At 42.3% G+C, this 19,777-nt stretch overlaps 2 protein-coding genes across 2 annotated transcripts in view; both read left to right on the top strand.

Annotated features, from left to right (window-relative positions):
* afmid (arylformamidase) overlaps nucleotides 1–7,075 on the top strand; it is a 32,933-nt gene extending 25,858 nt beyond the window's left edge. Inside the window, exons 10-11 of the mRNA XM_041217403.1 lie at nucleotides 5,217–5,321; nucleotides 6,999–7,075. Of these exons, the coding sequence (XP_041073337.1) occupies nucleotides 5,217–5,321; nucleotides 6,999–7,028 (135 nt within the window). The 3' untranslated portion in view covers nucleotides 7,029–7,075. The remainder of the gene's footprint in view (nucleotides 1–5,216; nucleotides 5,322–6,998) is intronic.
* Nucleotides 7,076–9,323: 2,248 nt separating this feature from the next.
* Nucleotides 9,324–19,128, top strand: birc5a (baculoviral IAP repeat containing 5a). The gene is made up of 4 exons (XM_041217085.1): nucleotides 9,324–9,810; nucleotides 12,789–12,898; nucleotides 15,216–15,333; nucleotides 17,907–19,128. The coding sequence occupies exons 1-4, from the start codon at nucleotides 9,703–9,705 to the stop codon at nucleotides 17,997–17,999; spliced, it is 429 nt and encodes a 142-aa protein (XP_041073019.1). The 5' UTR covers nucleotides 9,324–9,702; the 3' UTR covers nucleotides 18,000–19,128.
* The last annotated feature ends 649 nt before the right edge of the window (nucleotides 19,129–19,777 follow it).

The raw sequence follows: 19,777 nt of genomic DNA, 5'->3' as shown, positions 1-19,777 counted from the left end.
AGGGCTAGAAAGGTCTATGGGATGGGTAGAGGGGCATGGTTTGGTACTAAGGGTATGAAGGCCATGGGAGGTGAGTGGGAGGCATAAGTTGGCATTGTCAAGACACTACCATAGTTCTTCCTAATATTATGGGATATTTTAAAGGTTTGTGTTTGTGTATGTGGATCTGTGTGTGTGGGCTGGAGACAGGTAGACTGCAACATTTAAATTATCAAAGCAGTGAGGTGTAAAACAGGCATTTGAAATGAAGAAAGTGAAAATGAAAATGAAGATCTAGGGTGAGGTCAGCAAATATAGGGTGAATGAAATTTACATTTTCTGAAAAGTGTAGAAGTGTTTGATTTTTAAGGGTGCATGGACGATTTTTACAACTGGCAAGATAAATAAGGCAAAGTTGATTTTTCCCAAGAGTGCTAGCCATAGTGATAACGTGAAAGATTTTTATATTCTGGGAAAAGCAACTTCTAAAGACAAGTGGAAACAATGGGATTTACAGATCAAAAAGGGAGAAATATTTTTAAAGAAGGATGGAAGGCTGTGTGAGGTGTGGCCATGTGAGATCTTGAAAGGTGACTGTATGAAATAGACTTGGGGAAAAGGCTTTCGCCATCCAGCAGAAGTTTGCTATTCCAGTAAGTAAAGTTGTGTTAAAAGCCTTTGGAAGTCTATTGTCCAGTGGGTGCTTGTGGTAAAATTGCTGGATGACTTTATAAAATTATTTGGACTGCAGTTAGGAATCTGGTTAAGTAGGAATTTTGGGTTTGTTATAACTGTAGCTATAATCTTGTGTGTGTTTAAGTTGGTTTTTCTTTTGTTAATAAATGTTTTAATTTAATCTTTAAAATCACTAAAAGTGGTGGTGGTCTCATTATTTCTGACTTCAATGCACTTCAGTGCACAAGCCTTCCTGTAATAAATACAAATTGCAAAATTGTTGTGATAGCATGGGCAAGTTTCCCTTGTGGATTTGGTCAGCCTGGCAAATACCAACTGCCATATCATAAAAGCATGGAGAGTGTGTGTGTGGTGTGTGTGTGTGTTGGTTTGGCGGGGGGGAGGGGGGTAGTGAGGGGTGAGGCTATAGCACTGTTTGTTGTTTTACTGCTTTTATTGTAACCGAGATAAAGTCCCAGAGCACCAAGGCGTGCCTTTTAAACAGTCTGCCTTGGCACTCAGCAGCCTCTGTGGCTGCTTCCTCACTCTCACTGTTTACAGGGTTGGTGGACCCGACTCCAGTTAGCACCGACTCCAGAACGAAAATCCAAACATCCGAGGATGTTCCTCCCTGGTTGGGTTTGCGGAGTCAGGAAATTTCCCCACTCTGCACAGCCGAGTCCGGAGAAAAACCCGGCCTTTAATGTGTGCAAAGTCAAGACCTATTGTAATGGTTTGGAAAAAAAGTAAATGTTAAGAAATAAGATACTTCAGAATACTGTATGGGATAAATGCCTTTCACAATGACTAGTGGCTTGAGCCATTAGCAGATGAGGAAATGCCATCCCTTCAGGGCAATATCCTGGGTTCTTGTCACTTAGATCCAAACATCTTCGGTTGTTTCATTCATGACCATCTTTCCATCTTAAGTGATTGCATACTCTTCAGCTACTTTAGCAATTCCTCAAACAATGAAGCAGTCCATGCCTGCAAACAGCAGGACCTGGACAACATGCACTCTTGGGCTGAAAAGTGGCAAGTAACATACATACCAAACAAATGCTAGGTAGTGACCATTTCCAATAAGCAAGAATCTAACCATTCCATCTATTGGCATTCAATGACTTCACCATTGCTGAATACCTCACCATCGGCACCCTGGGGTCAGGGGATCATTGACCAGAAACTTAACTGCACCAGCCACATACTGTGGCTACAAGAACAGGTCGGAGGTTGGGTATTCTGATTCCTCAAAGCCTTTCCACCATCTACAAGGCACAAGTCAGGAGTGTGATGGAGTACTCTCTACTTGCCTGGATGAGTGCAGCTCTAATAACATGCAAGAAGCTTGACACCATCCGGACAAAGCAGTCTGCTTGATCGACAACCCAAGCACCACTTGAAGCATTCACTCCCTCCATCAACGATGAGACATGGTTGCAGTGTGTACCATCTACAAGATGCAGCTGTTGTTGTCTGGCGCACTGACCTCTACCTTGCGGAGCCTGAGCGTCAACTCGCAGACACCTCCTTCTACCTCTCCCTGGACCATGACCCCACCACTGAACATCAAGCCATTGTTTCCAGGACTGTCACTGACCTCATCTCCTGTGAAGATCTTCCTCCCACAGCTTCCAACCTGATAGTTGCCCAACCTCGGACGGCCCGCTTCTACCTCCTACCCAAAATCCACAAACAGAACTGTCCCGGTAGACCGATCGTGTGAGCTTGCTCCTGCCCCATGGAACTTATTTCTCGTTATCTTGACTCCCTTCTCTCTCCCCTTGTCCAGTCCCTTCCCACTTACATCCGTGATTCCTCTGACACCTTACGTCACATCAACAATTTCCAGTTCCCTGGCCCCAACCGCTTCCTCTTCACCATGACGTCCAATCCCTCTACACCACCATCCCCCACCAGGATGGTCTGAGGGCCCTTAGCTTCTTCCTCAAACAGAGGCCTGAACAATCCCCATCCACCACTACTCTCCTCCATCTGGCTGAACTTGTTCTCACACTGAACAATTTCTCCTTTAACTCCTCTCGCTTCCTCCAAATAAAAGGTGTGGCTATGGGTACTCGCATGGGCCCAGCTATGCCTGTCTCTTTATGGGGTATGTGGAACATTCCTTGTTCCAGTCCTACTCCGGCCCCCTCACACAACTCTTTCTCCGGTACATCGATGATTACTTCGGTGCTGCTTCATGCTCTCGTCAAGACTTGGAAAAATTTATTAATTTTGCTTCAAATCTCCACCCCTCCATCATTTTCACATGGTCCATCTCTGACACTTCCCTTCACTTCCTTGGCCTCGCTGTCTCAATCGCTGGTGATAGACTATCCACCAATATCCGTTACAAGCCTACCGACTCCCACAGCTACCTCGACTACAGCTCCTTACACCCCGCTTCCTGTAAGGATTCCATCCCATTCTCTCAGTTCCTTCGCCTCTGTCGCATCTGTTCTGATGATGCTACCTTCAAGAACAGTTCCTCTGACATGTCCTCCTTCTTCCTTAACCGAGGTTTTCCACCCACGGTCGTTGACAGGGCCCTCAACCGTGTCCAGCCCATCTCCCGTGCATCCGCCCTCACGCCTTCTCCTCCCTCCCAGAAACATGATAGGATTCCCCTTGTCCTCACTTATCACCCCACCAGCCTCCGCATTCAAAGGATCATCCTCCGCCATTTCCGCCAATTCCAGCATGATGCCACCACCAAACACATCTTCCCTTCACCTCCCGGCGGCATTCCGTAGGGATCGTTCCCTCCGTGACACCCTGGTCCACTCCTCCATCAACCCCGTCCTATGGCACCACCCCATGCCCACGCAAAAGATGCAACACTTGCCCCTTCACTTCCTCTCTCCTCACCGTCCAAGGACCCAAACACTCCTTTCAAGTGAAGCAGCATTTCACTTGCATTTCCCTCAACTTAGTCTATTGCATTCGTTGCTCCCAATACGGTCTCCTCTACCTTGGAGAGACCAAACGTAAACTGGCCGACCGCTTTGCATAACACCTGCGGTCTGTCCGCAAGAATGACCCAAACCTCCCTGTCGCTTGCCATTTTAACACTCCACCCTGCTCTCTTGCCCACATGTCTGTCCTTGGCTTGCTGCATTGTTCCAGTGAAGCCCAACACAAACTGGAGGAACAGCACCTCATCTTCCGACTAGGCACTTTACAGCCTTCCAGACTGAATATTGAATTCAACAACTTTAGATCTTGAACTCCCTCCTCCATCCCCACCCCCTTTCTGTTTCTTCCCCCTTTCCTTTGTTTTTTCCAATAATTTATATAGATTTTTCTTTTCCCATCTATCTCCATTATTTTTAAATCTTTTATGCCCCGCTAGTCTTTCCACCCCACCCCCACTAGAGCTGTACCTTGAGTGCCCTACCATCCATTCTTAATTAGCACATTCGTTTAGATGATATCACTACATTCAACACCTATCACTGCTTGCTTGTCCCTACAACCACAACACCCCCCTAACTTCTCTTCACCCCCCCCACCTTAAACCAACTTATATTTCACCCCTCTCCTTATATTCGCTCAGTTCTGCTGAAGGGTCATGAGGACTCGAAACATCAACTCTTTTCTTCTCCGCCGAAGCTGCCAGACCTCCTGAGTTTTTCCAGGTAATTCTGTTTTTATTTTGGATTTCTAGCATCCACAGTTTTTTGTTTTTATTTTTTCCTATTTCTAGCTATCTGCTCTTATCCTGCATCAGGTAGCACAGAGAGCAGTGCTGAGGGGTTAAGGGTGCCAGTTGAACTGGCAAGCATAAACTGAAGGGACAGGAAAAGACTGTCAATGTGAAGTGAAGGAAGAGGGAGATGGGAAGGGTTGACATGTAAGTTTATACTCTAATTTAGCAAGAGTCCTCGACATTTGCCACAACAGCTCTGAGTTTTGAATGTTTCTTGTATTAGCATATTTGCATCCTAATTGACTAAACAATATTTCATAATATGGGGGGGAGGGGGGGGGGGGGAAAGGTGAAATTGTTCTTTAGCCTGCACCGTGAAACAGGCTCGAAGCAAATCAACAGCCAATTTTTCACCGCACCTGATTTCTGTTCCTCTGAAATTCACAGAACAATAGTTAATTTTTTTTTTGTTTCTTTCTGTGTCACTTTTACTTGGTTTGAAATGAAAAATTTGGCATGTTGAAAGCTCAGCTGCTGGTCTGCTACAAGCCTCTTTCATTCTTCTGGTCTAGACCAATTTTACCCCCATGATCTTTCAACTAGTGATGTTCTTAAATTCCTTTCTTTCTGATCTGTTTTATGTAGGTCTTCTTCCCTTTCCACTTTACTTTTAAATCCAAACACGGTGTTCTATTTACGTTTTCCGTCAGACGATTGACACCACTCCAAAATAGGTAATACCCATTAAGCAGTGAGGCTATGAAAATTCTCCTTACCATACCATTCTGAGGTGTCTTTTGCTCATTTGAATGTGAGGACTTGGTAGAAGTATTGTTACTAACCTTTATTATTCAGAATGAAGTGTGTGGGTGCATTACTGGTAGTGTTCTTTTAATTTTTTTTATTGCAGGCTGTTAAGGCTGCTGGGCTGAACATCTCTTTTCAAGAAGTACCAAATACAGATCATTTTGATATCATAGAAAAACTAATGGAAGAGAACTACGTACTTACACAGGTAAGGATCTTTTTGCAGGTTTTGAGTCTTTCTTCTAGCTCTACATCTCACTGGACTAATTCCCATCTGGTGAATTTCCAATCTCACTTGAACCATTTTGGGAGGTGGTGGAACCAGCCAGGAGGGGCCAGTGAGATATTACTACTCACCTTGAGGAAGCTATTGAATGTCGAGAGGCTAAAGGATAAGCCATGGGGTTAAGAAAAGAACATTCTGTTGTAACTCCTGCAGAGGTATAAAGCCCCAGTTTAAACTCAATGACGGTATTTTTACTTGATATCGATTTAGCCGCCCATTATACATTGTCTCCCAATTTTCATTTCTAAGGCAATTGTTCCAACTGAATTGTTCTTAAAAAATTCTAATATGTTGTTTAATGGAAAATAGAAGCTACTTGCAGGGTGGCAACACAGTGACTTCAAATTGTCAATGACCCCAATGGATTCCTGTCCACAAAGGACAAATGCCATCACCCCAGAGACAGTGAGCTGTTTTAGTGTTGCTGATTCAGTCTTGTCCTGGTTTTCTCCCAGTGGCATACAATTGTGGCCTGTAAACCTCTACAAAAATGTTAGCAAGATGCAAGTAGACAAAACAGCATCACTCTACCTTGCGCCTTTTCTCTCTGGTAGTTCCATAAGTCCATAATGGTTTTCTAGATATGATTCCTTTGTGGTTGAGCTGCCACCATTGATTGGCCCCTGCTGATAATGTGTCATGCAGTGTTAGTTAAATCCAGATGAGCTGCAATATAAATAATACTATGTGCTAATTTTTAGGTAATCTCCTTGAAGGATGCAACTAATTTTAAATTACACTGGGATCATGCCCTATGTGCAAAGACACCTACACAAATCTTGGTATTTCTTTCAATGCCACTGAACTTCTTCCTCATTTGGGTTCCAGTCCAGCAAAGCTGGAAGACTATTGGTTTACTAAAACAACTCCTTGCAGGAAGGTTGAGCCTCTGCTTTCAGAGCGGGTGATCTTTGGCTCTTAAGAAGGTCCTCCTCTTTGCCACACCTCCTGCAACTGGACCTCCAAGACATCATTACTCAACACTGGAGTCTTGTTTGTGGTCATCATTGAACAAATATCTGGTGCACCACCATTATCACCCATCAGCTGCTTTGAGGGCTAGTAAAACATTTAAAAAGTGGCTAACTGGTTGGTCCAATTTTCTGACCAGCAGCCAAAGAAGAAAACCTTGTATTTGTATACCGCCTTAAAGTAATAAAACATCCCAAGGCGCTTCATAGGAGCATTATAAAACAAAATATGAAACTGAGACACATAAGGAGATATCAGGTCAGATGATGAAAAGCTTAATCAAAGATGTAGGTTTAAGGAGAGTCTTAAAGGAGGAAAGCAAAGTAGAGAGGTGGAGAAGTGGGGGGATGGTATTACAGAGCTTAAGGCCTCGGCAACTGGATGCACGAGCACCGATGGCGGAGTGATTAAAATTAGATTAAAACCAGCCTCACATGTGCAGTCCTGGTTACTCTGGGGGCTCGTAAGCTATTTTGTCAATTATAAAATATATAGCTATTTGTAAAGAACTGTGATGAACACCAACTTTTTTAAATGTCAGGTTTGATGTTTTTATATTGAGAAACCTTGTACGTGGTTCGGTTAAGAACTATTAATCTAATGCCACTCTGTGCTCGTTTATTTTAGATACTGCTGAAAATGATGACTAGAAAATGAACAGCTTTCTGCAGAACTTCAAAAGCAAACAATAATTGTTCCCTCATTGCTACAGAAATTAGTGCAGATATTCTTAAATCCAGTGAATTATTTGTTTATAGTTATGGCAAAATGCTTGCATATTTTTGACAAAGTATTTTGATGGTAAACAATTAACCACTAATTAAATATGACATAATACTCGGGATTGCAAGAATACTCTGCATGAAATATTTTTGAGTCTAATCTCTAAAGTAAAAACCTCTGGAATATGTGCACTTGCTCCATAAAATATATGCTCATTTTACAGTCTCTCAAATGGTAGATGCCCAGACTAATAAAAGTACAAATAAATATCTATGTGCTTCAATTTCATTCATGGTCAGATATTTTGATGGAAAGATTGTGTGGGCTATGTATGGTGTGTGCAATGCAACTGAAAACAAATCAATGTCACTGCTTGCTTAAAGGGGTCATAAACAAAACAGAATTACCTGGAAAAACTCAGCAGGTCTGGCAGCATCGGCGGAGAAGAAAAGAGTTGACGTTTCGAGTCCTCATGACCCTTCGACAGAACTTGAGTTCGAGTTCCTCTCTCTCTCCGCCCCTCCCACAGACCTTAAACCAGCTTATATTTCAACTCTTTCTTGGACTCGAACTCAAGTTCTGTCGAAGGGTCATGAGGACTCGAAACGTCAACTCTTTTCTTCTCCGCCGATGCTGCCAGACCTGCTGAGTTTTTCCAGGTAATTCTGTTTTTGTTTTGGATTTCCAGCATCCGCAGTTTTTTTGTTTTTAAAGGGGTCATATTGCATTCAAATTCAAGTTTTCACAGAACTCTTCTGTAAGTGAGTGACTGCTGTGTGGCACCAAGTAGTACTAAACCAAAAGGTCCTGGTTTCATTCCCAGTGTATTAACTCTTAGCATCAGTATCTGCTCCATCCATTATCCAACGGCTTCACTATATTCCAACAAGAAATGTTCCACATACCCCATAAAGAGGCAGGCAGAACTGGGGCCCATATGGGTACCCATAGCCACATCTTTTATTTGGAGGAAGTGAGACGAGTTTAAGGAGAAACTGTTCAGTGAGAGAGTATGTTCAGCCAGACGGAGTAGTGGTGGATGAGGATTCTTTGGGCCTCTGTTCGAGGAAGAAGTGGAGAGCCATCAGACCATCCCAGTGGGGGATGGAGGTGTAGAGGGATTGGACGTCCATGGTGAAGAGGAGGTGGTTGGGGCCAGGGAACTGGAAATTGTTGATATGATGTAGGGTGTCAGAGGAATCACGGATGTAGGTGGGAAGACTGGACAAGGGGAGAGAGAATGGAGTCAAGATAGCAAGAAATGAGTTCCGTGGGGCAGGAATAGGCTGACATGATCGGTCTGCCGGGACAGTCCTGTTTGTGGATTTTGGGTAGGAGGTAGAAGCGGGCCGTCCGAGGTTGGGTGACTATGAGGTTGGAAGCTGTGGAGGGAAGATCTCCAGTAGAGATGAGGTCAGTGACGGTCCTGGAAACAATGGCTTGATGTTCAGTGGTGGAGTCATGGTCCGGGGGAGTAGGAGGAAGTGTCTGCGAGTTGACGCTCAGCCTCTGCGAGGTAGAAGTCAGTGCACCAGACAACAGCCTTGTCAGCTGGTTTGATGACAATGTTGGGGTTGGACCTGAGAGAATGGAGTGCAGCCCATTTCAATCCCTTCACCCCCCACCACCACCCCCCCCCCCACCACTACTAGAGCCATCTGTTACCTGCTTGTCCTGCTTTCTACCCTTAAGGTCACCATTAGCACATTCCCTAGCTAATATCACCACTGCCAACACCCCTTGTCCTTTTGTCTATGACATCTTTGGAAATCTCTTCTTTGCCTCCAGCTATCACTGGCTCTCTATCCAGCTCTACCCATCCCCCCCTTCAACCAGCTTATATTTCACCACATTTCTATATTTCCTTAGTTCTGTTGAAGAGTCATACGGACTTGAAACATTAACTATGTTCCTCTCCGCAGAAGCTGTCAGACCTGCTGAGTTTTTCCAGCTATTTTTATTTTTGTTTCAGATTTCCAGCATCCGCAGTATTTTGCTTTTACCCACCAAAAACAGGGTTAACTAGTCACTGATCTCATTACTGTTTGTGGCTGTGTCAGGATTTAGCTATAAAATAAGAGGCGATACACACCGAGCTGAAGTACGTTGAGAGGCGCTATCCAAACACAAGTTAATTCCGTGGAGGAGAGACGCTTCTTCACCACGTGACCCCCTGTGACGTACCACCACTTTCCGCCAATAGGCGCAGGGGAAGGCCGAGCGCGCGGATAACGGCCATCAGTTTGAATTTGTAAAACAAAAACAGAATTACCTGGAAAAACTCAGCAGGTCTGGCAGCATCGGCGGAGAAGAAAAGAGTTGACGTTTCGAGTCCTCATGACCCTTTGAATTTGTTGTCGGCTAAACGCGCGCGACCGGGAACCGTCACCGAGAGACCTCCCCTCCCTCCATCGGGAACCGTCACCAAGAGACCTCTCCTCCCCCCATCGGGAACCATCAGCGGGAGACCTCTCCTCCCTCCATCGGGAACCGTCACCGAGGGACCTCTCCTCCCTCCATCGGGAACCGTCAGCGGGAGACCTCCCCTCCCCCCATCGGGAACCGTCACCGAGCGATCCCACTTCCCCGCCACACGAGAGCCCTCACGATGGAGATTTACCTGCAGCAGCACCGGAAATACTATTACTACCAGGAACGCCTGGACACCTTTCAGAACTGGCCCTTTAAGAATGACTGTAGGTGCACCCCGGAGAATGTGAGTGACGGGGATGGGGATGGGGGTGGGGGTGGGGTAGCCTCGGTGTATAAATGTTTCCTGCCGTTGGTCCAAATGATAGTGTTTTTTTTTAAAACTACTTTTCATTTTTGTTTTGTTGTTGAATCAGAGTTTCTATACCTGCTAAGAATTGTCCTGTAAGGACATTACTCCCACAATCCACATTTAGCAAAGATAGGGTAATTTTTAGCTTGTTAGGAAGAGTTAAGATTGGGATTGAGGTCGTGTGTCCTGCTGCTTTTTGGCGGCTATGGTAATGGCTGTTGTCTGACTGAGTCCCACTTAGAGGGAGGCTCCACAGATATCCCCATCATCAGTGAAGGAGGAGCCCAGCCCAGCACAGCAGTGCAAAAGACAAGGCTGAAACATTTGCTACCATCTTCAGCCAGAAGTGCCGAGTGGATGATCCATCCCGGCCTCCTCTGGAGGTCCCCGGCATCAGATGTCGGTCTTCAGCCGATTCGATGCACTCCGTGATGTCAGGAGACAGCTGAAGGCGCTGGATACTGCAAAGGCTATGGGCCCTGACAATATTCCGGCAATAGTAGTTGTGTTCCAGAACTAGTCAGGCCCCTAGCCAAGCTGTTCCAGTACAGCTACAACACTGGCGTTTACCCAGCACTGCAGAAAGTGGCACAGGTTACATCCTGTCCACAAAAAAACAGGACAAATCCAACCCGACCACGTCACTCTACTGTCAATTATCAGCAGGTGACGTAAGGGGTCATTGACAGTGCTATCAAGTGTCACTTACTCAACAATAACCTGCTCACTGATGCTCAGTTTGGGTTCGGCCAAGGCCACGCTACTCCAGACCTCATTACAGCCTTGGTTCAGACATGAACAAAAGATCTGAACACAAGATGTGAGGTGAGAGTGACTACCCTTGATATCAAGGTGGCATTTGATTGAGAGTGGCATCAAGGAGCCCTAGCAAAACTGGAGTCAATAGGTATTGGGGGGTGTGGGGAGAAACTCTCCACTGGTTGGAGTCATACCAAGCACTAAGGAAAATGGTTGTGGCTGTTGGAGGTCAATCAACTCAGTCCTGGGAAATCGTCGCAGGAGTTTCTCAGGGCAGTGTCCTAGGCCCAGCCATCTCCAGCTGCTTCATCAATGACCTTCTTTACATCATAAAGTAAGAAGTGAGGATGATTGCTGATGTACAATGTTCAGTACCATTCACAACTCCTCATATACTGAAGCACATTAGCATCTAATAGATATAAAAACAAAAAACTGCACATGCTGGAAATCCAAAACAATAGGTTCTGTCTAATGAATGTTAAACACCCAGTATTTGAAGATAACAAGGTATACAGGTGCTGGGTGTTGATCTTGTTAATTATATTCAATTGTATATAAGGAAGCGTTAACCAGCACTGGCTTCCCTTGTTTTGCCTAATTTAGTTTAATTGGTAAATTCAAAATAAAAGCATTGGCTGTCTGGAGTGTTAGAGGAAAGCAGTTTGCTCTGTAGTGGTCAATAAAACTCTCCTCTTGAGCATCCTAGCCTCTTTGTATCTCTCACATCCAGGCTTGGGAGGTAACCAAAGCAGACTGCCCATATGCAGCAAGACTTGGATAACACTCAGGCTTTGGCTGCTAAGTGGCAAGTAATATTCATACCAAACAAGTGCAAGGCAATGACCATCCCCAAAAAGAGAGAATTTAACCAACTCCCCCTGACATTCAATGGCATTACCATTGCTGAATTCCCCCTCTATGGGGGTTACCATTGATCAGAAAGTGAACTGGACTAGCCATATGAACACTGAGGCTACAAGAGCAGGCCAGAGGCTGGGCATTCTGTGGTGAGTAGCTCACCTCATGACTCCCCACACCCTGTTCACCATCTACAAGATACAAGTCAAGAGTGTGATGGGGTACTCTGCTAAATGAGTGCAGCTCCAACAACACTCGAGAAGCTTGACACCATCCAGGACAGAGCAGCCCACTTGATTGGCAGCCCATCTACCACCTTAAACATTTACTCCCTCCACCACTGACACACACTGGTTGCAGTGTTTACCATCTACATGATGCGCTGCAATAACTCACCAAGGCTCCTTTGACAGCATCTTCCAAGCCTGCGATCTCTACCATCTCAAAGGACAAGGGTAGCAGGTGGGAACAACACCACCTCCAAGCTACACACCATTCTGACTTGGAACTATATCACCGTTCCTTCACTGTTGCTGGGTCAAAATCCTGGAACTCCCTTCCTAACAGCACTGTGGGTGTACGTACACCACATAGACCGCAGCAGTTCAAGTAGGCAGCTCACCACCACCTTCTTGAGCAATTAGGGATGGGCAATAAATGCTGGCCTAGCCAGTGACGCCCACACTCCACGAAAGACTTAAAAAAACCTCCAGAAACTTGGCCATATAATTGAGGCAGGTGAAGTACTCCTTCAATACTGAAGGTGCTGTCTCTTGAACACACTGCTCAGCTGGGTGGGGTAAAGCATTTGTATAATTCTGAATGTCTCAAAGTACTCCATAGCCAACAAATTAATTTGAAATGTTGCTCCCACATTGTGCACAGCAGCCAATGAGATAACTGTCTAGTCATGGTGGCGTTTGAGAGTCATATAGTGAAGATACTGGCAAACTTCATGTTCAAGTAACCTTTTAATTCCACCTGCCCTGGCAGATGAGGCTTAATAGCTTCTCTGAAGAACTCTTGATAATGCAGCAGTCCCGCAATATTACACTGAAGTGTCAGCCTACGTTGTATGCAAGTCTAGAATGGTGCTTTAACCCTCTGAGCCTAGCTAATATTTCTAAAATATCCTTTGCACATTCTGAAAATATAAGAAATAGCCTGTCTGACCACTTCTCCATCTCACTTGTAAGATTATGGGTTCTCTAAGCTTTTCTCTTGTATCAAGTTAAGAAGAGAAAGTTAATGTGGATTTTTTTAAAGTCTAAAGCTCGTCTTATTCCTTTCAGATGGCTGCAGCAGGCTTTATTCACACCCCAAGTGAGAATGGTCCTGATGTTGCTCAATGCTTCTTTTGTTACAAAGAGCTGGAAGGATGGGAACCTCAAGATGAACCTTTGTAAGTGATGAATTACTTACTTGAATTCTAGCATGGTCTTTCCCCAAAATGTTTGAATGTTTACTTGCTTCCCCTTGATAAATAGCACTTTGACTTTTAAGTAATATTCAGTGCTGTTGTGCTGCTAAACAAGTCTTTGTCATTCTCATGGAGCTGACCATATAGAAGTCTTGAGGTTTCTGCAAGAATTAGCTAGACCTTTGCAGGGGAGGGAAACTTGAGCTGATCTGCAGTTTACTTTTAATCAAGGAAAAACAGGATCCTACTTGTTTGGAGCAGCAATACTGAAGGACACTCTTAATGTCACCAAGGAACCTTTTACTTCAACGTTTTCCAAACAATTTTCAAATATGACCCCTATTTTAACACTTGAAAATGAAAAAAACCCCAGTGGCAACAAAAACAAAACAGCAATAAAGCAGCATAGTAGAGTTCAGTATATAATTATTAAAGTTTGTGAATTATAGATCAACATATAATACATCATGTACAAGTATGAAAATCCCTGGTCCTCAGAGACCAGGTTGCCACTGGTCGCTAAATCTTCATCTGACTCCATTATCGCTACTCCAGGAAACCTTTGACATATTTACACAGATGCATTGTTACGTCACAGCACACCTGATCAGAGCCATTGCAGCCAATCAAAGTGATCAATGCAAGGTGTTTGTTTTGTAATTGCTTACTTCCCATTGCCGGGACAATACGAGGGAATAGGAGATTAACATGATTTTATTTTTCGCAACCCCATTCATTGTTTCCGTGACCCCAATTGGGATTGCAACCCACAGTTTAGGAACCACTGCTCCATACCATATTTACAAGATCTGATGAAGGAACTATTTTTAAATCAAATCTAAGGTCAGTGAGGAGTTCTGGAGAATTTTCTTACGGTATTGATGTTACTCAATTAACTTGTACTTCAGTGCACACCTGTACTAAATAAAAACAAAAAACTGCGGATGCTGGAAATCCAAAACAAAAACAGAATTACCTGGAAAAACTCAGCAGGTCTGGCAGCATCGGCGGAGAAGAAAAGAGTTGACGTTTCGAGTCCTCATGACCCTTCGACAGAACTTGAGACACACCTGTACTACCCTGACTTAGCTTGTACTCAAAAAATAGCTGTAACAAAATGGCTATAAAACTCATTTAAGTGATGCAGTTTTTTTTGTGCTGCTTTGAACATTGTAATACAAGATATGCTTAATGTTTACCATGACAGATGACGATTGACATAATACTAAGTGCCATGCCGAGTAGCATAGGCAATCGCAGTCTTCCAAACTTTCTGATTAAAGTAACAGTGGATGACCTTGTTGGAGTTCTGGTTAACATAGGATTTAGGAGCAAGAAGAGGAGTAGGCCGTTCGGCCCTTTGAGCTTGGGTAAAATGGGCTATAATGTTATCTAGCTGCTTTCTTTGCTGTTGGCCTTTTGCTGCTCTTTTATTAATCCTTCTGGCGGTGATTAGACACTCCAACCCTTCTGCATGGAGAACTCCATTTGTCGTCTATTTAAGAGTTTTCTCGTTCTTCTGGCCTCATTTCAGTACTTCTTTATTAGTTCTTTTCTGCACCCAGCTTACTCATAAGGATCCTTCTTAATACATTTCAAAGCAGTTAATTTTCTTTCCTTCCTCTTTCCCAATGCTTCAAGCTTCATATCTATAATTCATTACTGACTAGACATAATGTCTAGACTCAAGCTGACGTTTTTTAGAAAGCTGCTTAATCTTGTAAAAATACTTGGCCTGTTGAGTCATTTTTCAGATTTCCTACTGCTTTTGACATTGGTTGTTACAGTGCTTCCTAGATAGTTGAATTCATTGACATGTTCTAATATCCATTTACTCTGATGTTGCATTACACCAATATGGGCTTAGAAACGCTTTTGTATCACTTTAAAATGGTATTACACATGGAATCAACAGCATTCTGATTTACTGTCATTTCAAGCATATATGCTGGCACAAAACTTTACTGCATCTTGGGCAAGAGAAACATGCTCATATCTTTCATAGTGATGGAACCAATACTGTTAATCACTGACGCAAAAATAGAAAACGCTGGAAATATTCAGCTGGTCTGTGGAACAAAAAGCAAAGTTAACGTTTCAGTTAGTGACCTTTCATTAAAGCCACCTGCACAACCAGTTTAATGAGTCCAATTATTTAAAACGTCACAGACTAAGGGGCTGCACTAAAATCTTTTGCTAGCACCACCGTTTCTACTTCCACTAGTAAGATGTTTTTGACTTTGAACTTATGGGCAAGTATATTTAGCTCCATATACTTAATTTTTATATTTTCTCCTAGAGTTGAACATCAAAGCCATTCCTCGAAGTGTGCTTTCATCCTGTTGAAGAAAAAGTTTGAAGATTTAACAACAGAAGAGTTTCTCAAACTGGACAAGGAAAGAGTAAAGAATATCATGGTTGGTTCACTTGTGCGTCTATGTAGTTCTTTATAAGTGACACAGTAGACTGCACAGAAAAAGGGGCAGTATTCACAACAGGCAGCTTTGTTTCATTTGAGGCTTTTTCTTCAGGACTTTTCTCAGCTGCAGATATCTACAGCTGGTACATCCATGAATGCTGATATTTTTTTTTGAATCAGCTGCTGGAAAGTATGTTGGAGCAGTCCCACACTTCTATCAGAATAGTTTTTGTACTTAATTTCATTTTTAATTAGGAGAGCCCTTTGAATAAAATTATCTAATTTCCCCCCCTGACTTTCATTAATGTGGGCTACTGTTAATTTAGTTTTTTTTTTTGCAGTGAAATGTGAGACATCCTGTAAGTTTAATTTTCCTTTGAAGTAACAGCAATAGACCCAAGATGCTTGGTATTAGTTAGTAGACTGGCATATGCATAATTTTCTTTCCCATATTTGATAAAAGTTGGGAACTGCAATTGGTGGTTATTAGATTATTGATAACATTGCTATCGCTACAAATTACTTCATGGGTTTTGATACTCTAGAAGAGACAAAAAACAAACCAAGAATACTTGAAAATCAAGTGGTAGAAGGGAGGGAGAATGATCACAATCACTAGGGAAAAGTTACTAGGAAAATAATTAGACTTAACCATTGACAAATCCTCTGGCTTTCATCTAGGGTCTTTTTAAAAAAAAAAAAAGTGGCTGCAGAGATAGTTGATACAATGGTTATGATCTACCAGAATTCTCTAGATTCTGGGAAGGTCCCAACAGAATGGAAAATCGTTGATATAACACCTCTATTCAAGAAAGGAGGGAGACAGAAAGCAGGAAACTATGGCCAGTTAGCCCAATGTCTGTCACAGGGAAATGATAGAATCCATTATTAGGGAGGTAATCGCAGGACATTCAGAAAGTTAATACAATCAGGCAGAGACAACATGGTTTTATGAAAGGGAAGCCGTGTTTGATTAATTTATTAGAATTCTTTGAGGAAGTAGCAAGCAACATGAATAAAAGGGACCAGTAAATGTGGTGTACTTGAATTTCCAAAGGGTACGCAACATGGTGCCACAGCAAAGCTAACCTCACAAAATAAGAGCTCATTGTGTAGGGGGGTAACATTAGCATGGATAGAAATTGGTTAGCTAACAGGAAGCTAGGAGTAGGGATTTAAAAAAAAATCCATTTTTAATTGGGAGAGCCCTTTGAATAAAATGGTTTAATTTCCTTCCTTGATTTTCTTTAATGTGATCTACTGTTAATTTAGTTATTTTTTTGCACTGAAATTTCAGGTTGGCAAGCTGTTACTAATGTAGTGCCACAGGGATCATTGCTGAGGCCTCAACTATTTAAATCTGTATCAATGACTTAGATGAAAGGGCTGAAGGATGGTAGCTAAATTTGCTGACAAAGATAGGTGAAAAGGTAAGCAATCAAGAGGACATAGTTTACAGAGAAATTTAGATAGGTTAAGTAAGTGGGCAAAAATTTGGCAGATGGAGCATAATGTGAACTTGTCGACTTTGGCAGGAAGAATAGAAAAGCATCATTATTTGACTGGAGAGACGCTACAAAAGTACAGAGTGGTGTGGGTGCCCTGGTATCTGAATTACAAAACATTGGCATGAAGCGAGTGATTTAGGAAGGCAAATGCAATGTTGGCATTTATTGCAAGGGGGATCGAGTATAAAAGTAGGGAAGTCTTGCTAAAACATTAGCAAGGGCATTGGTGAGACCACATCTGGAATACTATGTACAGTTTTGGTCTCATTATTGAAAAAAGGATATAATTGCATTCGAAGCAGTTTAGAGAAGCTTCACTCTACTGATTCCTGGGATGAAGGGGTTATCTTATAAAGAAAGGTTGGGCTTTTACCTTTTGAAGTTAAAAGAATGAGGGGACCTTATTGAAACCTATAAGATCCTGAGGGGACTTGAAATGGTTGATGTGAGATGTTTTCTCTTGTGCAGAGTCTAGAACCTGGTGACAAAATTTAAAAGTTAGGGGTTTCCCATTTAAGACTGAGGTAAGGAGACATTTTTTGAGTGTTGTTACTCTGTGGAATTCTCTTCCGCAGAGAGCTGGGTCATTGAATATATTCAAGGCTGAATTCGATAGATATTTGATCGACAAGGGAGTAGAGGGTTATGAGGGGGCAGGCAGGAAAATGGAGTTGAGGCTACAATCAGATGAGCCATGATCTTATCGAATGACAGATCAGGCTCGAGGTGCCGAATGGCCTACTCCTCCTTATTCTTTTGTTCTTGTGCTCTACTCAGAACTTGATTGGGTTATAATTTCTATATTGTATATTGAATTAGCTGTTGGAGTTGAAGACTGGTTCTTAATTTTATAAAGCACTGAGATGGGGTTGTATCTCTTAATTCTGTTTTGAATCAAGTCAGTTTTAGTCATTTCTGTTCTCCCTGCTTTTGTGTTTTGTGGGTCAACTGTATTCTAAATATAAAGTTGTTGTCTTTAAAGGGGTTGGGGGGATGGTAATAGGGGGAAGAAGAATTTGAAATGAAAGAAAGCAAAGAATGGAATTTTGTTTACTTTTTTCAGAAGAAACAAGTCTCTGAAAGAATTCAGTCGTTTGAACAAGAGGCAAAAGTTGCAAGAAGCACAATAGAAGACTTCGTTACTAAAGATTGCTAGTGATGTAGTATATTCTATTACAAAGTGCTTTTCTTTTTTTAAAAAAAACCTGTATGAAAAACTCGTGAGTTGAACAGCATCCTCAAGTTGAGGATTATGGCTATGTGTTATACAGCATACTTCTAAAATTGTAAACTACTTGGATGTGCTTTGTCCCATTCTTTCCATGTAAAAAGATCTGACAGTGATTTCTTATTACTGATCAAAATTATTTCGTAGATGGGAGCTTGATTTTCTTTTCCTATCCTGGTCAAGCATTGTGCCATCGATTAAAAGCAAGTAATAGGATCAGTAGAACCTTTAGGAGACTTATTGCAGAAATGTTGCAGAAGGATAAGGATTCATTATTGGGTGATGCTTACCTCACTTTATCACATCTATCTCCAGTTTACATTATATCATCACTTGCACTCTTGTACAATGCAGAATATCTATGGGATATTGATCAAAGGTTTTTGAGTATCTATCATTTTGTAGGATATAATGTGGGTGGCTTGACTGTTTTGGACCTAAATGGTCTAATCTTTGTAAACATACTGCATATATAGTTTGGGTGGGTCTACTATTGAATTGTTAACTGAGCCAGTGATTTTCAGCATCCTTTACAGGCAGCTTGTGTGGATGAGGAACAAGACACAAATATCACAAGCCTGTACTGTGGTTGGCAAAAGAATGGATTCGGGAGCAGTCAGTGCCTCTGAAGCATTTGCAGGTGTAATTGATGGTGACTCAGTATTGTTGTCAGATTGCAACAGTTAAAGCACAGCCCTTGTCTCTACTTTCACCCCTGGACAACCTTGGCTGTATGTCTGATTCACAAATTCATTGACTTGCAAGTAGCAGCAATTTATTATTTTGTTGCAGGTAGTTGAAGAATCAACACCTTCAAAAACTTGGTGATATTGGTTAGCCCTGTGCTCTGTTCATTATTTCTTTTCCAAAATAGTGATTTGGTAACTCATGGCACCATACTAAATAATGGCATAATTATTCTCAATACAATCACTCCTATCCATCTGTTTTATGAATAGGGATTCAAACTTGAAATAACACTGTTCTATGTGCTGAGATTGTAAAGAAGGCACTGATTCCTATATTTCTGAAATTAAATAAAACAATTGAAGACTCACTTCCTTAAGACTTAAGATTAATACATTTTTATTGGGTGAGTCAATGGATATAGAGCAAAGGTGGTAAATGGACTGAGGGTACTGATTAGTAACATTAACTGAAAAGTGGAACAGGCTTGCAAAGTTGAATAGCCTATTGTTCCTTAATACAGCATTCTCTTTGTTGGGTATTCTTTAAATGTTATTTCACTTGCATTACCAGTAGCACTCTGGTAATTGCAGTATGACAAGTGGAGTAATTTCATCATTATAATTCATAGATTTTACCAAGAAATAAGACTATGGAAGGTTTTAGCCTGTTGCTTTGACAAGGATGTAAATTTAATTGATTGATTGTAAGGCAGTTGATTGGCTGCAATCAAGTGTATTCTGAAGTAAATTTGAGGGGCATTCATTCTTCTCCACCTGTAATATGGAGACAACCTACAACCATTAAGCAGGTCTACATGTCTGTCGTATTTATTCAACAAGAGCAAAGCAGACACCAGTATTAGAAATAAAAACTAAAAACTGCGGATGCTGGAAATCCAAAACAAAAACAGAATTACCTGGAAAAACTCAGCAGGTCTGGCAGCATCGGTGGAGAAGAAAAGAGTTGACGTTTCGAGTCCTCATGACCCTTCGACAGAACTAGGTGAATCCCAGGAA

The sequence above is a fragment of the Carcharodon carcharias genome, chromosome 22 (assembly GCF_017639515.1).
Source record: "Carcharodon carcharias isolate sCarCar2 chromosome 22, sCarCar2.pri, whole genome shotgun sequence".
Classification (NCBI taxonomy): domain Eukaryota; kingdom Metazoa; phylum Chordata; class Chondrichthyes; order Lamniformes; family Lamnidae; genus Carcharodon; species Carcharodon carcharias.
This window is presented reverse-complemented; position numbering and strand designations above follow the sequence as displayed.